General features: G+C 38.3%; 1 protein-coding gene across 3 annotated transcripts in view; it reads right to left on the bottom strand.

Annotated features, from left to right (window-relative positions):
• Window positions 1-24,025, bottom strand: part of CSMD2 (CUB and Sushi multiple domains 2) — a 1,275,366-nt gene that overhangs the window by 895,368 nt on the left and 355,973 nt on the right. For all 3 annotated transcript variants that reach the window (XM_089673879.1, XM_089673878.1, XM_089673880.1), the window contains exon 3: window positions 18,373-18,485. In XM_089673879.1, the coding sequence (XP_089530005.1) occupies window positions 18,373-18,485 (113 nt within the window). The remainder of the gene's footprint in view (window positions 1-18,372; window positions 18,486-24,025) is intronic.

Genomic DNA, 24,025 nt, shown 5'->3' on the forward strand with positions numbered 1-24,025 from the left:
TGCTGCCCTGTGCTGATCACATGCACTCTCCCAAGAAAAAAAAAAATCTCAAGCAATACACTCCAAACTGAACATGTGCAGCTTGCCCCCAAGACTCTATTCTATCAGCAGATAGATTGGGGACTTTGGAAGAAGAGGAAAATCAGAGAAGATAGGATAAAACATCCTTTTTACACAATGCAGAGGATTAACCCCTTAGGTTCCACAGTGAGTATAACAAGCATGCTTTACTGCATATACAGACTGATTGTACTGTAGTGGGTTTATAATGGACCAGCAATATGACAAAGAATATAGTCCATCGAGTCACTACAAATTGTCTAGTCATCTAGGGTGCAATAGCTCTCCCTCCTTCAAGTGTCCTCCTTTTCCCTATGTTGCAGTAACACTGGGCTCAGCAGCTGCTGCATAAAGGGGAGAGAATGCACATGTGTGGATTTGAAGAAGGAAGAGTGCTTGCTCCTGTGATGCTGAGGGCAACCGTTCAATGCATGCCACATCCTAGCAACTAGCCAGGACAAGGGATTGCTAAAAATATGGAAGTTGTTCCGCCAGGCTTTTGGGAGTGCTGCAAATGGCCTACAGGTATGGCAATTACATTAAGCAATATTTTTCAAAACTGTACAGTGTGCTTTATGTTACTGGGGCTCCTTGACAGCATAATCAAAATGTGAACTTAGTCTTTACCAGTGTTAGGCTTGCTTCAGAAATAATGCCATCATTCATATAGAATACAACAACGCTGAGCCAAGAATGCATTTTTGTCAAGCATCGTAAGCACTGGGCATAAACTACATATAGTGCCATGTATCTACTATCATAGCCACATGCAGGGGCGGACTGACCATTGGGAAACTCGGGCACTGCCCGAGGGCCTGGGGTCAGTAGGGGGCCCCATGAGATGCCTCTTGTACCTTTCATAGGCTTTTTTGGGTGTGGTTTGAGTGTGGGCAAGGACACAGGGGCCCCATAATCCCCTATTGCCCGGGGGCCCCATGAGTTGTCAGCCTGCCCCTGGCCATATGTCAACATTATATAGGATATGGAGGTATCTTTGTGATGTATGATCGTGCAGAGTACTGAAAGCAGGCACACACAGAAGTGGGCTTACCTTCCTGACCACAGGATTTATACAACTCATGTCCCTCCCCTCTACTTTCACGGATGGGTTTAAAAACCACAAAAGTAAACTGCTAGTGCTATGTCTAACTGGCAGATGGCTGATGAAAATCAAGAAAGGTATATACCTGATTGGGCAACTATGTGGCAAATGAGGTTTAATACTGATAAATGTAAGGTTATGCACGTGGGGGCTAAGAATATGCATACATCATACATACTAGGGGGGGTACAACTGGGGGAATCAATGGTGGAGAAGGATCTGGGAGTTCTGGTAGATCACAAGCTTAATAATGGCATGCAATGCCAAGCTGTGGTTTCTAAAGTGAGCAAATTCCTCTCTTGTATTAAAAGAGGTATAGACTCCAGAGAGAGAGATATCGTATTACCCCGGTACAAATCATTAGTAAGACCTCATCTGGAATATGCAGTTCAGTTTTGGGCACCAATTCACAAAAAGAACATTGGGGAACCGGAAAAAGTACAAAGAAGGGCAACCAGACTGATACGAGACATGGAGGAGCTCAGCTATGAGGAAAGATTAGAGGAACTGAATTTATTCTCTTTTGAGAAGAGGAGATTAAGGAGGATATGATCAACATGTATAAATACATCAGTGGTTCATATAGTGAACTCGGTGTAGAGCTATTCATCCTGAGGTCATCACAGAGGACAAGGGGGCACTCTTTACGTCTGGAGGAAAAGAAATGTAATCTCCAAACACGGAAAGGTTTCTTCACAGTGAGAGCTGTGAAAATGTGGAATAGATTCCCTCAAGAGTTGGTTCTGGCCAGCTCAGTGGATTGCTTCAAAAGAGGCTTGGATTCTTCTTCAGATACAAAGAATATAACTGGATACTAACATTTATAGGTAAAGTTGTTTCAGTTAATATCCGATTGCCTCTCGAGAGATCAGGAAGGATTTTTTTTCCCTGCTGGAGCAAATTAGATCATGCTTTGCTGGGTTTTTTGGCCTTCCTCTGGATCAACTGTGGGTATAGGATTATAACTTTTTTTTTTTTTTTTTATGGTTGAACTGGATGGACTTTGTCTTTTTTCAGCCAGATTAACTGTGTAACTATGTAATTGATAAAAGAAAGATCAAACAAATATAGCCCACATAATCCCTGATGATTAATAAGAAGAATTAATTAAATTTAGTTTCACAATGCCATGTTTCCTTTCTGGAAGACCTTTACTTTTGTTATCTATATTAGACCCCCTAAGGACTGAATTTGCGGAAAGGCAACACGTAACCTAGGGTGACAAAATTTCACAGAGATAGCAGGCTGCTTTTCTTTAGGTCTCAGTAAACTGGCAGGCATGAATTTATACACCTACATTATACACTTATTTTGTACATAGTGTTAGGAAATAATTGGCTACAAGATTTGGGGTCAAGAATATACATAATTTAAATTCACCCCTGTCCACAATTCCGCCTTCATAAAAGCTGCAGAAGCTACCTTTACACTTATCTCAAATGTTTCCTAAACTATATCACAGGGATATTTTCAGTATTTTCCAGCAATATGACTCAGAGCCTTCATTGCTGCTGCTATTATTATTATACAGGATTTATATAGTGCCATCAGTGTGCTCAGCGCTTTATAATATAAAGGGAGAGAAAACAGCAACAATACAATTCAATACAAGAGGAGGGCCCTGCTCCTTGGAGCTTATTAAATTCCTTCTCCATAAAATACTCAGTACATTCAGCAGTGCATTGAATTTTGTATTGTAATATCACTCACGGTGGGTTGATTTACTAAAACTCGAGAGTGCAAAATCTGGTGCAGCTGTGTATGGTAACCAATCAGCTTCTAACATCAGCTTGTTCAATTAAGCTTTGACAAAAAAAAACAAAAAAAAACTGGCAGCTGAAGTTCCTATGCAGAGCTGCACCAGGTTTTGCACTCAACAATTTTAGGAAATCAACCCCACTATTGTTAACTATTTTAATAGTATTTGCAGTGCCAGCTGTTTAAGGAACAGATCATGTGTAGGGTTAATTTTAAGATCTATTATACACCAATGGTCAAACTAAGGAATAGGAAAAAATAAAAGTTATAGGAATAGATTCAGGAAAATAAGGATTGTTTTGTGTTTTCCCGTGCAGGCTCAAAAAACCCTGAACTTCTTAAATTCATGGATATTTTTTAACCAGGCTTAATCCACTGACAACAAATACCAACCTTTTTGTATTTAACATAATACAATTTTCAAAATATAGAAGGGTGTAGTGAAAATCAAAATCTTGGAGAGTCTCTAGTCAATTACAAGGTAGATTTCTCTACTATTAGAATAAAAAACTTTCTGTTCTTGGTCAAGAATTAACAGATGACAATACTGTGCAATTTTAATGGTTGTGGTGTGCATTATTATTTTTTTTTCTACAATTTCTTTAAAGACGGGATTATTATTCCAATGAACACTTCTCAAGTACTAGTAAAGTAAAAATGACATTTTAAACAAAAAACAATTGTTCTGCTTTTGTTGTTGAGCAGGTAATAACATATAGGGTTTTGTGCACTACTATTTTGCTACTAGATTACATTGATGTTGTTGGGCAACATTCCAGTGCATTTTATTTTGTTTGCTTTTTGAAAAGTGCTTTCTACACAAATCAAAATGTTCTACTCAGAATGTACTATTCTAAAAGAAAAAAAAAACATAATTGCAGCATGTCAGTCAAATTTACACATGCAACTTTAAAACAAACTTTTCTATTTCAAATAAAAATTATTTTCCTGCTCTTGTTGTGCAGGACATAGCACACGCTGTAGTTTTGTGCATCCCTATTTTAACAAATGTTTCCTACACAAATTAAAACATTCTATTGTAGATATATTATTCTGGTAAAAAACGTTTATTTTTCAATTAAAATATCTATTCTTCCAAAGCAGACTTCTTTACAACTATGATGTTTTTGAACAAGAAATATGTTGGCTTTTGCTTCTTACACAAAATTGTTTTATGCCACACATCTTAGTCCAAGGTGGAAAAGCACTTTTCTTACTATGTCAAATTTAGGCATGCACATTTCAAACAAAAGCATGTTGATTATTAAAAACAATGTATGGTGTTGCTGAGCAATAAGTGATGCCCATGCTGTGCATGCTTAAAAAAAACCCCAAAACATTTATTCTATTAAAAACTATTTTGGATCCCCAAGGTACACAATTTTCTATACAAAAAAAAGTAACTTGAGTTGCATGAGTCAATTTCTGAAAATTCTAAATTAAAAAAAATATAATGTAAGGACCCTTCCCTATGCAATCATTTCCCAAGTTAAAACCAAACTCCAGGATAAAAGATTGTTCTATTTTACAATTACTCACAACTGGCCACTAAAAAAAATATTACTATGGTAGTGTCACATTCAGATCTGCAAACATTTAATCAAGCTGTAACCTAAAATTAATAAAAACAAGTACAAAAGTAGAACCCCCCCAAAAAAAAATCTGTTGGGGCAGTATAGTGGCAGCTGTAGCATGCATATAAGCAATACCAGCAAGAGAATGCTGCAGATCTCAAATGTGTCACAACAAATATCAGCAGACCTGCCACATGCAAAACAGTTGTCCTTGGTGCTTTCTGCCAAACCCCTAAAAATATAATTTATTATTGTTCCCTTGCTGCCCAAGCATAGCTGTGCAGCTCTACAGGTCAAACTCGAAAAATTAGAATATCGTGCAAATGTTCATTTATTTCAGTAAAGCAACTTAAAAGGTGAAACTAATATATGAGATAGACTCATTACATGCAAAGCAAGATAGTTCAAGACGTGATTTGACATAATTGTGATGATTATGGCTTACAGCTCATGAAAACCCCAAATCCACAATCTCAGAAAATTAGAATATTGTGAAAAGGTGAAATATTCTAGGCTGAAAGTGTCCCACTCTAATCAGCTAATTAAGCCATAACACCTGCAAAGGGTTCCTGAGCTTTTAAATGGTCTCTCAGTCTGGTTCAGTAGGAATCACAATCATGGGAAAGACTGCTGACCTGACAGTTGTGCAGAAAACCATCATTGACACCCTCCATAAGAAGGGAAAGCCTCAAAAGGTAATTGCAAAAGAAGTTGGATGTTCACAAAGTGCACAAGCATCAGGGATGACCCCAGCCTGGAGAGGATTGTCAGGAAAAGGCCATTCAAAAGCTCTTTCACAAGGAGTGGACTGAGGTTGGAGTCAGTGCATGAAGAGCCACCACACACAGATGGATCCTGGATATGGGCTTTAAATGTCTTATTCCTCTTGTCAAGCCGCTCCTGAACAACAAACAATGTCAGAAGCGTCTTACGTGGGCTAAAGAAAAAGAGACCTGGTCTGTTGCTCAGTGGTCCAAAGTCCTCTTTTCTGATGAGAGCAACTTTTGCATCTCATTTGGAAACCAAGGACCCAGAGTATGGAGGAAGAATGGAGAGGCACACACTGCAAGATGCTTGAAGTCCAGTGTGAAATTTCCACAGTCTGTGTTGATTTGGGGAGCCATGTCATCTGCTGGTGTTGGTCCACTGTGCTTCATTAAGTCCAGGGTCAACGCAGCCATCTACCAGGAGATTTTGGAGCACTTCATGCTTCCTTCTGCAGACGAGCTTTATGGGGATGCTGACTTCATTTTCCAGTAGGAATTGGCACCTGCCCACACTGCCAAAAGCACCAAAACCTGGTTCAATGACCGTGGGATTACTGTGCTTGATTGGCCAGCAAACTCGCCTGACCTGAACCCCATAGAGAATCTATGGGGCATTGCCAAGAGAAAGATGAGAGACATGAGACCGAACAATGCAGAAGAGCTGAAGGCCGCTATTGAAGCATCCTGGTCTTCCATAACACCTCAGCAGTGCCACAGGCTGATAGCTTCCATGCCACACCGCATTGAGGCAGTAATTGCTGCAAAAGGGGCCCAAACCAAGTACTGAGTACATATGCATGCTTATACTTTTCAGAGGTCTGATATTGTTCTATGTACAATCCTTGTTTTACTGATTGCATGTAATATTCTAATTTTCTGAGATTGTGGATTGGGGTTTTCATGAGCTGTAAGCCATAATCATCACAATTATGACAAATCACGGCTTGAACTATCTTGCTTTGCATGTAATGAGTCTATCTCATATATTAGTTTCACTTTTTAGGTTGCATTACTGAAATAAATGAACTTTTGCACGATATTCTAATTTTTCGTGTTTCACCTGTATAGTGAATAACATAAGTGACGTGGAAAAAAAAATTATATGTGACATAAAAAAGGTGACTTGCGTGAGACAAATAATTAGTGCATAATTATCAATGAAATATTAGCAATCAATCTCTATATATAGTGTCCAGAAATTGTAAATAACCTTGACATCAAGTGGTGGGTGAATCCGTGACAATTCTTCCTCCTAATGCACTCACCAGAAGCACAAAAAAATGTGCATTCAAAATAGAAACTCCCCCAGCAGGTAAGCCTTATCCACTTCCAGCAAAGGTATATGGTGTGCACCAGTTGAATTCAGTAGAAAAAGTTGGTTCCCCCAAAAAGTGACTCAATCTTCAGAAGCAAAATGGCCCAGCCTTGAAGGGAAAAGCTCACAAAAGGAGCCTGTAAAGAGTGGAGACCAGTGGCTGGAAACTTCAGGCTAGGCACAGTTCTTAGTGAAAGAGGAATCAAGCTGTCCATATCACAAGACATAAGGCTCACCCAACGCGTTTGGTGCGCATGCACGTCTTCAGCGAGTATGCATGCCCCTGAAGACTTGCATGTGCACGAAACACTGTGGGTGAGCCTTACGTGCTGATGTCACACCGCCGCAGCAGGAGTTTGGAGCGGAAGCCATCTTGCTTCTCCCCCTAGGAGGATCCTTTGCTGGTTTTGCATGGCCCTGACCCTGGATAAGTCCGGTCCCTATTTATGGCTTCCTGAGACCCCCCCATAAGGATCAGCAATAATGCTAATATACAAGTAGTGTTCTGGTGAGTGCACATCCATAGAAGGTGGTGGATTCCTATGTTGGATCATGAGCACTCTCGAGCATCCCAGCTGGTATTACTGCACCTTGTAGTTCCATGATCACCGGGCATTGCTGTGACCTGTAGTGCCACGGACTATGTATAATCACTAATATTGCTAAAAAGCACACACATATCACTTGGCACTTCTGTGACCTGTAGTGCCACGGACTATTTACATTCACTATTTATGTTCAGATTTTTAGAGTTTTTTTATGATTCTATGATTTTATATGATCTGAGACATTTTTATTGTATGAACACTTCTATTCACATAAGCACTCTATGATTGCATTTGTCACTTATGCTTTAGCGCTGCACTTATATTTGAATTGATTACTGTGAGTTTGTTACCTTGCCTTTTGTGCTAATAATATATTGATAATTATACACTGATTATTTGCTCACACAAGTCACCTTTTTTTATGTTATATATAATTTTTTTCCATGTCACTTATGTTATTCACTATAGCGCTGCACCTCCTTTCCATTATATGTTTATGAGGATAAAGTGGGTTGTCCTTTTTATGCTAGCAGCTGATGCAATGTCTCCCCTGGCACTCACTGCATTCTTCTTTTTACATATGCCCAAGCATAGCTGCTCCAAAAAAAATTTTTTACTGGCCATAATATAATATCTCAAGTGAAATGAAATTGTGACCTAAACAAGTTTCTAGAGTTTTGATAATTTAAGGAGGATAGTGCATTTTGTGTCTGATTTTTGATGAAAAAAACACAATAAAAAACCATAGTGGGAACAATTATAACCCACTCAATTTTTTTTTCTTATGCTTCATAGCAGATAAAAGGGTTGGATCACAAGATGTGTTGGTGGAACAGATCTGAAGATGTTCACTCATCTTTAATAGAGGGGGATTGTAATGTGCTCATTCACTGCAACTCCCTGTTCGGCTAACAAAGATTAAGTCTCTTCAAAATTATATGATTTTGGCAGAAAAACTAGGCATCCTAATGCCTATAAGCTATCTTGAGAAGATTCACAGCCACTTAAACTGGCACTGTTTTTTTAAATCCAGCTGTTTGAATGTGCAATTGTCAGAAAAGTTGCAGATCTTTTTTATTTCATCTTCCAGAATCACGTGAAAATCCAATGCGGAGATAGAAAAAGCAAATAAATATATGGCAATTAATTTATTAGATCCCTAGATCAAGGACAGCTAAATCTGCTGCTTTACAATTAATATTTTGCATTTGGTGTTAATGATGGAGACCTGTTGAAACAAAAAAGTTTTATGTGTCTGTGGGTGTGGTTGCCAACATCCCTATTTAATTACATCAGTTGAAACCCCCCTTCATGAGATTTTAAAGGCAACCATAAACACTCAGAACATTATAAGTATAAAAACATTCTTTCATTATCCATATTATTGTAACAAAAGTTGATCAACATTAAAAAAAAGTGTCATCAGAAAACAAATATCTGGTAGTGTACAGTATACATTATTTCATACATCCATATTCTCTATTGCATTTTAGTACATCCTTATTAAAGGGCTCATTTTCCACATGATACAAATGGTCAACAATTTATACACAGTGGTATCCCCAGCTAACACATGCACAAAACATGTCCACACTTTACAACCAGTTGAATCTTGATAATTAGTTGGTCAGCTTAGGGTTCCTGATGCATTTCAAAGCTCCTTACACTAGCTCCATCCTCAGGGAAATAATACCACTCTGTAATGCAAGATTCTATTCATAATCAACTACATCACAATAAGTAATATTCAAGGAGAGAAAAAAGAAAATAAACTATTCTCAAATACATACTAAATCACAAAGAATTATTTTTCTTATAAGAAGTAAGTGACCCAAGTTCAATAATAATAATAATATTAATAATAATAATAATAATAACAGTAATAAAACATACTTACCTCTGAATCATAATTGGAAAATATATGTCTATTCAATCTCTAGAAAAACAATCATTGCTTCACAATGCCACACTGATCGTTGCCATCTGTTACTAACTGGTATTTAAACAGCTCATACAGAGATCATTAGATATACAGTAGATATGGATAATAGTTACACAATAGACTGTAGATGAGCCCAAAACCAGAACATTTTACCAAGTCCTTGCTGAAATATATAGCTGCAGGCACTGTGGAGTGATTCATCCTTAAAGTTCATAGTAGAGGCACAAACATTTATTCTAACTCTAGCTTAGCTCTTAATCTGCTGTCTGTCTAAAAGATTCTTAACTGCTTGGTACGATTATGTAAACATTTGAATGCCCACAGCCTATCCACAGTTCACTTTAAACTGTAAACTAGATGTGTTATCACCAAGCTAAATTCCAAGCCATTCCATGTACAACCATAAGTAAATACTGTATGTGTACCAATGGTAGTACACATTTTACAGTTTGGGAAATGTGTGTTTTTTTAGCAGTTGCAGCTCACCAGAAATATACACATGGGGGGGCGATCACTGATGCCTTTTGGGGTTTATAATAAGTCATAAAAGTTCAAATAGAAGGTGTGTATTAATTGTACCACCTCTTTGGTTAGGACTGGAAACTATTTAAACCCCTCAGTTAATTGAAAGCCTTTAACAATAAAGTTTCTGCCAATTCTAAAAAGCTGCAGCTGTGGTGAGCAAGATGAGCTGAAAATGCTATAAAGTAACAATCGAAACAGATGAGATCTCCAAAGGGATGATTTCACACAGAGGCCAACTGCTATTTTGTCGGAATCATAACTAATGTATTATGGAGAGGAAATGGATTTACACAATTGTCTCCAAAACAGGCACAAAATGGAGTAAAACTGTTAGCCTTGCTTGTCCTGAATATAAAATAAAACAGCTCTGTGGTAGAGAGGGAAAAGCTAAAAATATATGTGAATATGGACAGCAAGCTTATAATATAAATAGTAATAATAATAAAAAATCTATTATAATATATATAAATATATATATATATATATATATATATATAGAGCAGTATACATCGATGATCAATCAAAGTGCACAGCAATCAGGCCCTCCTAAAGGCCATATATAGAAAAAAAAATTGGATTGCTGCAGATAAAAAACTTTTATTGTTGAAAAATCACCATACAAAAGGGTGGTCCAAAAAATGGACAAAGCCATACATCATAGTGTTTAACACTATGATGTATGGTTTTGTCCATTTTTTTTGATCACCCTTTTGTATGGTGATTTTTCAACAATAAAAGTTTTTTATGTGCAGCAATCCAGTTTTCTTTATTCTTTCTTTTTATATATATATATATATATATATATATATATATATATATATATAGCACATATTTAGCACAGGTAGCTGTGGATGCAGTGCAGGGGTTAAGCCTATAAGAGGCTGTCTTGTTGAGCAGTTTTCTGCTTGGATCAGTGCATCCTTAAGCACTTCCACAGCCCTTTTATGTTTGATTGACAGGAGATATTTCTAATGCATATTAAAAATAAACAAACACTGGCTACTTTAGCTGTTAGCTTGTAAGATTTTGTATTGGGGTCTCATTGATAGGCAGCGCTAAGCCAGTTGATTTTTTATTCAAAGATGTCCTGTGTGCGTCTTTACAGAGCTTCCTGCAGCTCTCTAATGTGCAAATTGTATATATCCACTGCATGCCTCCATGGTCCTTACGAATTGAATGCATATTTAGATGCTGGAACTCTAATTTATATTTTTGCTTGTCTAGGTAACTGGTATTTTTAGCCCCATTTGAACAGAGATACATTGACCAACACAGCATTAGAAAGACCTGCACTGAGTCTGTCACTGGAACGTCAATATCTTAATAACAGCTGTAGAGTCCTGTCAACAGGCAAATATGGTAATTAAAACAGCTCTCAGGAAAAGATGGCTTGCAGCACAATTAATTCACTCAAAAATAATCACAATAATTCATTGTAATGTTCTCCAGATGTCTGATACACCTGTTCGTTCTGTTAATGTTGGATGATCACAATGAATGGAGGTGAAGTCTGCTCATCCAAAAGTCTGAACACAGCCATTTGTCCTGGAATACAACTAGTAAAAAGCAATGAGTGATGCCATGGTACTCTAAATGAATTGATGTGGCTTTGAAGTTATGTAAAGAAAGTTAAAAAGCAGTCAAAATAGGCTGTAAGAAGAAGCTGAATTTGCTTGCCTTTAAACTAGTTATTAGCCTAGTAATTAAAGTGGATACACTATGTCCCCAGAGTTGATTGCTTCACTTAGGTCCCATTCACGCTGAATTTCTGTGTTTCATCCCCATTTCATTAGATTTCTATCAGTTCCATTGGTTTTTCATGCATTTTTCATCAGGCAGCTACTGACCTTGAATGTCCCTGCTAAGATGCAATGGACGTAAAATGCACCATCATGAACCATCCTTTACAGGAAAACATTTCTTGGAGACACAAGTTGCCTGGCTGACTATGCTTTGCAAGTAAGTGACCATTAACAAGCATAAAGAGTTAGCAAAACCTCAGAAGTACCTATCTGCATACGTAAAGTACAATGTATCTAGACACCACAAACCAAAAACACTATTTACATCTTTTTTAATATCCAAAGCAAACACCCTAATCCATCCATGTCTCCATTCTCTATTTTGCTGAGAAATCACTTTAAAAAAACACACCCTAACATTTCTGGCAGTGGCCAACTTGAGTAGGGGCCAGTGATTTATGTAGCAGTTACTACCTAGAATCCATCTGTCCTTAACTTAGACATGCAGGCAGGAGGATGTGCTTATCTAAGAAAACCCCTCCTCCCTCCTGAAGATTCCTGAGATGTATGACATCATTTTCATCAGTTTCATGGTAGCATTTCAAAACGGAAGTTCACCTTTATTTTCATAGCTAAGAATTGGTACTGGAAATAGTTTGGTTGCTTTTTTCATTTTATTCTGAGTTGGCTATATACTTGGATATACACACCGAACATATAGTTGAAAAAAAAATACAGCTCCCAGGCACCAGCATAAAACCTATTCCATGGCTACAGTAGCTATACAATGCATCTAATAATACAGCCTGGAAACCAGGCAGTAATAATACAACCTGGAAACCAGGAAGTAACTGAAGAAATTTAAAAATAAAGTTTAACCACTTCCAGTCCGGACACTTTTACCCCCTTCCTGACCAGAGCAATTTTCAGCTTTCAGCGCTATCACACTTTGAATGACAATTGCACGGTCATGCAACACTGTACCCATATTAATTTTTTACCATTTTTTTGGGACAAATAAAACTTTATTTTGGTGGTATTTATTCACTGCTGGGATTTTAATTTTTTTTGCTATATAAATGAAAATGTCCAATAATTTTGAAAAAAAAGTGTTTTTCTTATAAAATTTTGCAAATAAATAATATTTCATTATAAATCCTGGCCAAAATTTATTCTGTTATCTTTTTAGTAAAAAAAATAAATAAGCCAAATTAGTTTATAACCAAAAATTATAATTTTTAAACTTTTTTTACATTTGTATTTTTTTTTATATTATTATTTATTTTATTTTTTTTTTTTTTTACATACTGTCACCCTAGCCCATGGTGACACTGTACTACTTTTGGGGGGTGATGAAGATTTTTTTTTTTACACTGATTGCTTTTACACCCATATAGGATGTAAAAGCAATCATTTCTCTTTCTCTCTGTCTGCATTCTTGCAGCCATTGAGAACTACTGAGTGAGCTGTGATTGGTCACAGCTTGTCACATGGTACAAGGCTATTGTGAATAGCCTTGTACCATGTGACCTCTGTGATCATTCACAGATTTCACACGTAGTAAGCAATGATGTCAGAAGTGACATCTTGCTTACTACTTTGCATGTGATCACTGATTGCCCAATCAGTGATGACATGATCGGGAGCTTGTACAGAGGTCCCGTCCGACGATCGGTGTTTCACTGTCCGGAGGACACAGCGGGCACTGGATCGCTCCCGGGGAGCGCGCACAAGCAGGGTGTGGGGAGGCCGTTTATAAACGGCCACCCGACCATGCAGTGCCACCGTCCGGCCGTTTATATACAACGGCCGGTCGGGAAGTGGTTAAAACAAGTAAATATGATATACTATACTATGATATGATAAACAGCACACATATCTATTTACTAATACCAGCAGCACAAGGATTAAAAATAGCCAATGTTGACTGAGAGAGTAAAGTTCTGCTTTCATTTGGGTTACTTTAAATAAGCAAGCATGATGGCCAGCGTGATAGGCAGGCATCAAGCATTTTCTATTCAGGTTAGCAAGTTAACTCCATTTTTCCTTCAAGACCCCTTTCCTTCAAAGTTACCCTTGCAGAGGATAGTATCCTATCTGTACTGCATGGGTTAAATGCTTGTTTTGTCTCAGGAGAAAGAAATAAGGAGAAATACTTACCTTTCTCCTCACTCACGTAGGCCTTCTTCTCTTTTGCAAGACCAGTTCTCATAAGCAGATCCACTTTGCTGCCAAACTGGTCACAGCTCTCCGCCATAATCACATACAATGCCACTGGTCCCACATTGTATGTGATGATGCCAAGGTCCCCCATCCTGGGTGTGTTGGAGAGCACAGCTGGCTGCTAGGAGATTGAGGAATTAGGTAAGAAATCCACCTTGTTTATCCTTCCTTAAATAAAATGTGTATTTAACTTTAGCAGTTTGGAGGGTAACCTTTTCTCTATCCCTGAATTCAGCTTTAAAGTGTTTTTAAACTCCCCAAAAAAAATATAAACCTCTATTAACCACATCCCAACTGCCCTATAGCAGATGTACTGCTACAGGGCAGCAGGGGTTCACAAATTCACGTATATACGCGATTTTGTATTTCTGGGTAGGGGGTGCATGCGGCCACGGCTGTCAATCACTGGATACCGGACGGCGATTCCATGCCGGCGCCCAGTGATTACCAAGCATCTCTGAAGGGGAGGAGGGCTGCTTTGTTTACTAACAATCCTCCTCTCTGTTGCCTCGGGCACACTACTCTGGATGTCTGTGCACAGCACAGCCATCCAGAGCAGTGTGCTTACAGTGAGGCACCAAAACACCGCCCCCCAGTAAAACACTCGCAGCACACAGTTAACCCTTTGCTCACTCCTCAAGTTAACCCCTTCCTGCCCAGTGTCATTAGTACAGTGTCAGTGCTTTTTTTTAGCACTGATCACTGTATTGGTGTCACTGGGGATGTCAGTGACACCAAGCCAGTTCCCCCCAGTGTCAGAATGCCCGCTGCAGTCCCGTTTTAAGTTGCTGATCGCCGCCATTACTAGTGAAAAAAAAAAATTCCAGTACTTATACCGCCATTTGTAAGCCCTATGACGTTCACATAAAACAATTAATTTACACGTATTGGAATTTGTTTTAGCAAAGATATGTAGCAGAATACATTTTGGCATAAATTTAGGCGAAATTTGATTTTTAAAATTTTTTTACTGCATATGTTTAAGAGCAAAAAGTAAAAAATATTGTTTTTTACTCAAAATTGCCGATTTTTTTTTATAGCGCAAAAAATAAAAACGCACAGGCAATCACATAGCACCGAAAGAAAGCTCTACTCATGGGAAAAAGGACATAAAATTAATTTGGGTGCAGTGTTGCATGACCGCGCAATTGTCAGTTAAAAATAACACAGCGCCGTAACACAAAATATGGCCTGGTCAGGAAGGGGGGTAAATCCTCAGGAGGGCAAGTGGTTAACTATCCATGCTCTTTTTAAGATGAAGTTTTCCTCTAAAAGAAATGATCCTGCAGTTCTTCGGCCTTCTTCCTTCTTGGTGGCAACATTCTGCAGGCTTATAGAGCCTGTACAATATAGTAATACTACACATTCCTTTCTTACTAGGTTACATGATTGCTGTTCCTATTGTGACTGCAGCATGGCCCAGGTCAGGGGTGGAACTAAACCGAAACGCGTCACGTTTTGCGATATCACTTTAGATGTTGCATTCCCTACCTTCAAGCTCATTCAGAGTATTTTGTCAAACAGGCCTATGCCCTGCTCCCTAGGTGGGTCAATGCTTGACTAACAGTGCACTCCACTGCAGTTTAGCTGTGCCCCCACCTAGACTGTGCTGCGGTGATAGTAAGAACAGTGATCCCACGACCAAGGGAGGAACAGCAAATAAGGCATAAACAACATGATTTTTAAAGTCCTTTGTGTATAAATCGTTGGCTGTTGGTGTGCCCTATTCATATAAGGGGAGGCAGAAATCTGAGTTTAGAATCACTTTAAATAAACCCAGTCGTTTTCAAGGAAGGGATTCTAAAATATTCAATGCCAAGCAGAAGTGTCATTACACCAGATCTAGATTTCCTAAATATTCTGGTTAATCTAGCAGATGTTTAGTGATATCAGTACTATACCCCAGCATAAAAATGGTATGAAAAATAACATATTCATGGACTATAAGGAGTCTCACACTGGGAAAAACTACGTATCTAGCAATGGGTAGGTTAAAATCCTTCATGCACCAAAAAAAAGTTGTGTCATGGTAGCACTTCAAAACAGAAGTTCAGATTTATTTTCATAGATAAGAATTGGTACTGGAAATAGTTTGGTTTCTTTTTTCATTTCATTCTGAGTTGGCTATATACTTGAATGTACAAACCCACCATACAGTATAGTTAAAAAAAAAATACAGCTCCCAGGCACCAGCATAAAACCTATTCCATGGCTACAGTAGCTCTACATTGCATCTACAAATACAACAAATATGAAGAAGGCACTCTGCTGGATAACAATTTGCATTTACATCGTGTATCCCTTCTGTTGGTAGGAGGATGTGCATACCCATGGCTGTTGGCCTATCACTGACACCTATGTAATCCTTCTTATAATTGTATGTCATTGTAATGTGCTAAACTGTGGCTTTCTTACTGGTACTTGACCTTATGCCTAAGGTTTCCATGATTTCCCTGGTGAGCTGAATCGTTCAGGGAAATTGTGGTCAGCATGGAGTAAAATTGTTAGGCTTGAATGATAATGAACTTTTAAATAGAAACAGTATGTCTTAATGAACACATATCTGAATGCATTTTAAAAAAAGAGTTTATAAAAAAAATACCAGTAAAGTTTCAAAGTGAAGACGTAAAGTGAACCGGTGCTTTACTCCTTGTAAGCTACATTTTGTAACTAGGCGCTTACATGGAACTAATTTCTCTCTCCCTGCCACCCTGGGTGTCTGAGGACCCAATCACCAAGGAGCAGCACTTTTACATGCGAGGAAGCGGTCACATGCTCCTTTTCCACAAAAGTACTAGGTATCTCTCTAACTGGCTGAATTCAGTGAATTGGGAGTGAAGGGAAACTTAACATTTACATCTGTAAAGGGAAGCAATTAAGAAGCCCTTTTGCTTTGCAGTGGAGTGACTGACTAGATTAGCCTTTCTCATTGTTTTTACAACAGAGAAACCCTTAAATTAATGTTTAAGTCTTATGGAACTTTTGGGAAAAAAAAACTATATACCTACAGCTAAGGGTACATTGTGATAGGGTGCATTGTGCTCAATATTTTTGGATAATAAATAAAAAAAGTATGGGCATACCTAGAGTATTGAAATCCAGAAAGGATCATTTTTAACACCCTCTTGTGACAACATTTTCAGCAATAATCAAGACACCGATCAAGGAACCCTTTGTAACAACCAAAGGAAACCTATTATTCCACTGAACCCTGGTTGAGACTAGAATGACTACTTTAAGGCCTCATTCACACAGGTGGCCTCATCAGGGCCACCTGCTTGTTTTTCAGGGGGACCCAAGTGGACCCTCCATTCTCCTTCGGACAGATCCCCTGCTGAGCGAAATCGGATCCAGCCTGTGCGAAAGGGGCCTAAAGCCAGCATCTTTTGAAAACAAATAAACAAAGGTAGCTTCCATATTTTTACCCTCACAGGTTTGCTTTAAAGGGTGACTCTAAGATTTATTTTTAAAACAAAGACATGAAGCAGCAGGAATTTGTATAAGATCATCTATGTGCCTCTAATTTTCTGATCTTATACTTTAAAATGCCAGACTTGTGGAACTCCTCACTCAGCCTTGCCCCTGATCCCACATTAAGACTTATTAAGGTAGATCAAAGTTCAATAACTGCCAGCAACTAGTGCAGACCAAGCCGGGAGAATCAATGATCAACAAATTTTTGTTTACCTGAATATGTGCTTGCAGATGAGGGTGATCCTTTAAAAATCCTAAAATTCAGGAATCCAGACAGTCCTGATTTGTGAATTATGTAATCTGACGTCATTTGGAAAAATTGCAGGCATATGTCCAGGCACATAAAAAAAAATTGCAGTCTGATGGTTCTTTTTATCTTTTAACTTATCGCTTCCAGCAACAGTTTAAACGTATGTTTTGATCTGACTGCAATAAAACGAGATCTGATTTTTTTTTAAAGCGCACCTACAATTGAAATTTTGAAAAACACTAGCCACTCTCTTCACTTCTAATAGAGTAGAAAGTGCCAAGATACCAGCAATAGTACTAATGTTATTAACAACAGCCCCCCTCATCCCCCCCCCTTCTTTCCCACGTCCTGTCATTCTGGTCATAACTATGGAATGGGGAGGCAAAAGAGTCATTTGGGGCAATGGAGGTATGTTTGTAGTCTTATGTATAAGAACAATCTCCCTAAATCCCACATGGTTTGAATACATTGACCTTTATTTTAGTGTGGTTTTTAGTACCCCAGCATGATGCTGATAATTGGTGCTCTTTACATTCATAGGTCTGCAAAAGTTTATCAGAACAAAATGAGAGTAAAGTGTAGAATGCAACTCTGGAAATTTCACAGACCAAGACTAGTGGTTAAGGAACACAGAGAGGTTGATTTTCTAAAAGCAAATATGCTGTTCACTTTGCGTGGGAAGTTGTGCTTTGGAACAGAATTTTCCTAGAGTTTAGTGAATGTGGTGAGATTTCACTTTCCAGAGAATACCCAATCACATGCAAAGAAAAAAAAACTTTTTTGCTTGCATATGATTGGATGATGGAAGTCAGCATTCCACTTGCCTTAGTAAATCAACCAAGAGAGTACGAACGCAGTGCATAGAGCACCTCAACACACCTCAGCTGAAACTTAAAAATGTACAATGCTGTTTATTTCATACTTTTTTCTTGAGCTATTTTTACAAAGAAAGCATATAGAGGCCTTTCTGGGACACAACATCATACAAACTTTTGGAATAGCATTATAACATGACAACAAACTGACAGAAGAAAACTTTTTCAATGCATGTTGCTTCTCTGAAACCGACATTAAAACAGCAATAGGACTGACCTTCATAGGTAGAACGGAACCCTTGAGCACTGACTGCGTAGTCTGACACCAACCAAAGAGTTAGAAGGTTCCCACTGCTCACAATCGGGGCTGGAAGATGAAAACCTGTCAACCTGGCAAAAGGAACAAAAGACATATTTTTATTATCATAAAAAATACTAGCACTGGTTTTCTTAATAGAGTATAAACCAGGTTTATTTCTCTACTGCATTTTATATTTTATTCCTACTATTATATTATATATAAAAATGGACTTAATTATATTAGTATACTGTATAGTCTGCCAAAATAGTGTAATAGGATTTCACAGCATATTTAACAAAGGCATTAAGTTCATTTTGAAAGATCAACACCTGCAATACTGAAACAAAAATGACACAAATTATTGCTAAAAAGGTAATTGTGCATCTGTGCACGAATCTGCATACAATTACATATAAAACCTAGGAAATACATTAAAGCATGTTTTTCAGGTACTGGAACTGCATCTACGATGGGTGATTTTTGCACATAAAGGATATATTTTAGTAAGCTTTCACAAATATATAAAGATCCCCAAATGAAGATTGTCGCGTTAAGCTCCAGAAAAAAAATCATCTCCTGACACACACACATATTTAATGATCGTTTCCCTATTAAAAGTTGTTGTAGTTAGCATCTCATCCAACTGAAATAGTTCATTACAGGTAACAAAAAAGGTCTGTAAAGGATTTTGGTATTTTAATCAGATTTACCGTAGGCTATATGGCATATGGACAGCTCCAACATAAAATGCACTGTATAAATATCCTCCAATCTATAGATCAAGCTATACCTTTTATAACAACAAACACGTCTGGGTAAAATTAAACTATATTAGTTAGTCTTGCCAATTTGGCGGTTCAAGAACAGGGTTTTACCCACCAAAATTTAACAGTGTAGAGATATACTGTTAACACCTAGTCAACACTTAGCATCACTTACAGTATATAGTAATATTAGGTGTTGCTTTAATGCAGTATGAATATTGAATAGCCATTCAGAATAAATTGAAGTAGCTAGTGTAATATTAACATTCACCCTAACAACTATATATTCAAAAGAAAAATACAAAAATGTGCGGGGGGGGGAATTGCAATTGCAATACAAATAAAATGACTTTTATAGTACAATGACTAAACAGATGCACTTGGCTTTGCAGTTCCTGCAATAATGAGCATGCTGCAGTTCATGCCACTCCAGAGAGCTATGAACATGTACAGCATTAACCGTAAATATACAGATAAAGTTACCATCACTTAGTATAAGTTATTCATTCAACTGTATTGATACATTTGCTCTGAGCACAATTTTCTCTAAGGCACTGAGAAGTGAAGTGTTCCCCTCTAAAATATAGGAAGACCTTCTGTGGAGCTTTACGTGACTCTGCCAAGAGTGATGTATGAGGGATACCATTGCATTAAATTAAGACAAGAGGTAAATGCACACAACTTTAGTGATTTTAATTTAATTTCAAGGTTCCTGGGATGTTCTATTAGGGCTCATGCACAAGGCCATAATTTACAGCATATGGGCACACAGAGTAAAATATGACCGTGGTTGTAGCACCCAGGAGCCTGTAATTTTTGCCCACAGAAATAATTTTTTTACAGGTATTTTCAGGTATTACAGATCTTACAATCTAAGGTACGTATATCACCCAGAAAGATAAAAAAAAACAGTTTAGACAGGAGCCAGGTAGCCTACCAGCATATCTTTGGAGTGTGAGATGAACCCAAAATACTCAGAGAAAACCCCCAGAAGCCCAGGGAGAACATGTAAACTTGCAGATAGGGCCTGGCAATAACATGACTTCCTCAGGGGCACGTTTTAGTGATGAAACACATCAGGTAACATCATCACGCACAAAACAATCGAGGAAGTAACTGTGAATATCTGTATCTATACCAGCAGCTGATGACCCACAGTGTTCTGTACTCCTGTATTCTAATACATGAATACACTGGGGCTCAGGGCACTAAATAATGTGAGTGATTTTTACTGGAATTTGCTTTTAATGAAAAAAAAATTTTAAGCAATAAAACATTATGTAATTTTTTTTTTGCTTTTTGCCCTGAGAATCAGTGGAGATACAGTAGGTATCTGATGGATTGGAAAATCAGGGGACCTAATTAAAAGGGGAAACATGCAGTCCATGACCTAATAAAATGTGGGTCATACACAGTAGGTATTGAGCTCAGAGGTGAAGGAAAGTGGGTCTATTATGGATTTTAGGGGGACCTCAACGCAAAAAAAAAAATGTGTGGGGCCCCCCAAACATCCACACCAGACCCTTAAGGCAAGCATGAAGCATGTCTGGCCAAGAAAGTGAGGGGGGGGTAGCATGCACATCCTTCCCCTCTTGTACCACATCAGGCCATATGCCCTTATCATGGGGGTATACCTTGCTGGGTGGAACCCCAGCAAAACACCCAGATAATGGGCCCTACCATGTGAATGAGAATGGGGAAAGTAGTACCCATAAATATTTAAAAAAACACTGGTAACTTAGAAAAAAACAACACCCAAACTTCCTGTATTAAAAAATATAAATCATTAAAAAAGTCTCTCATTGTAAATCCATGGTCAATCATGTCATCCAGGGATGCAGATGCACATCAATCATATCAAACATGTCCCATGTGTTTGCTTTTCACCAGCCAAATGACAAGTCCAGTGGATGTCAGCTGTTATACTGTATACAACGGGATAGGGTGACAAAACTGTCCCAAGCATTTTTTATTTCTGCATGAGCTCACCCTTATAATCTGTATCAGACCTTAAGATGGGGTACAGATTGCCTAGGGGACCTCATGCTTTTCTTTTTTTTTGTGGGTATAGAGGGGCCTGTATGCTGCATTTTTTAAACAAAGAAGCTGTCAATGAGATGTAATTTGCTGTCAATTTTAAACACTGTTTTCCTTGTCAGTGCTGCTGGAACACTTGCTGTACATCACAAAGAAGAGCCCCCTCAAAAGCAAGATTAGGGCACCCTCCAGGCATGTCATTTAAAGGAATTGGGCATTTTAAAGTTCCGTTTTATATGTTTACAAGATCACTAATCCTGGCTAAATTAATTTTATAACAATCTTTTTAGTACATGGTACACTGGTACAGGTTCTCCAAGGCAGTGAACTCCACCCCCCAACGTGCTATTAGCTCAAAAAATAGGCATTTTTGATTTGAAAGATTTGTCATTGATTTCAGTGGGCTATGTGTTCAGCTTCTGAACTTCTTTGAAGTTCGACCAACCCTGCTTAAAGCAAGCCCAGGGCAGATCAGCTCCTCATTATGCAATATATTACATTTTAATTTTTGGACTTAAATAAACTTTACTCATTCAGCCAAGTTACTGAATTGAATTTAGTGCACATTTGTTTAATTACTGTATTACTGTAGTGAAGCAAATAATGCCTTAAATTCCTTGGTATCCCAACATCTGCATACTTTTTTAGTTGTCTTCATATATTCACAGGGAATGTATACAGAAGATAATAAGTGTTGTTTTTGTATTTTCTTACTCAGGTTGCTAATTAACTCAGATCTGTCCAAAAGTCCTACTTAGGGAAAAATAAGGACCAGAGATAAACACAACTGATGTGAAGAAGACCTCTAGGTTTCTAGTCTGCATGTACAGATGGTTTAATCTTGCAAACAGAACTGCTTTTCATGTTCTGTTATTGTCTTGTATAAAATTAATGCTCCCGAGCTTGTTTGTTACTTATGGCAATCTGACAGCCCTGAAACAATTTCACTGCAATGTGGCTACAGAGTAAATAGCCTAAGCCCTGAGAGCTGAATCACACATGTGTGGTGCGGATTGAAGCTCAGGTTTCACAGCTAATTGATACAGTACTTGTTCAGTGGTTCACATCAGGTTTAAGTCAGGTTCAGGACAGGATTAGCTCAGGATCTTATCCTGTTCACACTTATGCGGTTTAGAAATGGTTCCCATAGAAGTCAATAGCCTGTAATCCGCACCTGAACCAAACCTCACTGCTCAGAAATCGGACATGACTCTTTTAAAACCGCATTGCCAGTGCACTGGATATATGTGAAGAGGCACCATAGGAAGCAATATTTTTTCACATGTCTTGTGGATTGGATGCGGTTCAAACCGCATCCAATCCGCATATATGTGAACAGGCACTTACCAAAGGTCCTGTGGAAAATGCTCTCAAACAAGCACCTTAGTGAAGGTGCTTCTTTATTGGGTGAGACAAAGTAGCAAATATAATAAAATTGACCAGCCTGAAGTGGACAAAGTGACTCCAATAGATGGCCCATCCGCTCTGAGGGGAGCTGAGATCAGAGAATGCTCCTGTTGACTTCAAATCACGTGGTGTCAGCGTCCCGGGTGGTGTCTTATGCCAAGCTTTCACTTCTCCCCACCCCTCTCTTTGTCCATATACCCATAATTACCTCACTATAAACGCAATTTTTGACATAGCTTCCATGAACCAGCGATGTCATTTTTAACTTAGAGTTCTTCCTCAAGAATATATATTTTTTTTCTTTGTTTTTTTTTTTTTATTGTTGTATTACCTTTATTCTGCCAAAGATAAAAGTATATCACGCTTTCCAATAGTATTCTTATACATATCACTTTTTATAATTTGCAATTTGTACCTTTAAATTTGTATTCAGCATCGCTTCAGGACGAGCCGTCCGCTCTGATTGACACCCCATCCCATGCTAATTACACTCAGCCAGCCTTCCCTTTAATGGTCTTCTATATAATGGCCACCGGCCAGGGTTGCCAGAGACTTGACAAAGCGCAACTGTGCGAAACATGTCGTCTTGGTAACCCTACATATGCTCCCAGCTGAAGCCAACGCCGGACACTGCCGTCGCTTGCCATGGTGACACCACCCGGGACGCCGGGACGCTGACACCACGTGATTTGAGGAGCATTCTCTGATCTCAGCTCCCCTCAGAGCGGGCAGGCCGTCTATTGGAGTCACTTTGTCCACTTCAGGCTTGTAAATTTTATTATATTTGCTACTTTGTCTCACCCAATAAAGATGCACCTTCACTAAGGTGCTTGTTTGAGAGCATTTTCCACAGGACCTTTGGTAAGTGCCTGTTCACATATATGCGGTTTGGATGTGGTTTGAACCGCATCCAATCTGCAAGACATGTGAAAAAATATTGCATTTTCTACAGCGCCTACTTTTTCCAGTTCTCTTCATAATGCATATGATTAACAAGGCAGCAGTGGTGAGCTCATGATTAACTGTTCACATGTTTCCACCTGGAGTGGCCTCTCTGCGCTCATTTGTATGAGTTTCACTTACCAAAGGTCCACATTTTCCTAAACTGCAGTCTGCATTGGCATGGCCATACTGGAAAAAAAAGTACAAATACTGTGTATTGCAGAATGTTTGTTTTGTAGCAGTTTGTAAGAAAACAAGTTGTCCTTGCAAAACCAACAATCTGAATTAATATTGTTTTGACATAGGGGTTGTGGTTTTTTACATAACAAAAGGAGATATAGAAAGGGAGTTGGTAAATAATAGCAACACAGCATTTTTGGTAAAAGGTTTTTCATATTTGTATTGCTGATCATATATTCCTTGTTCTTGTTATCTGCACATCACCATCTAATGGCAGAATAGAAAAAGTACAAAATTCT

This window comes from Staurois parvus, unplaced genomic scaffold (assembly GCF_062004578.1).
Source record: "Staurois parvus isolate SC_StPar_1 unplaced genomic scaffold, SC_StPar_1.0 ptg000145l, whole genome shotgun sequence".
Lineage (NCBI taxonomy): Eukaryota > Metazoa > Chordata > Amphibia > Anura > Ranidae > Staurois > Staurois parvus.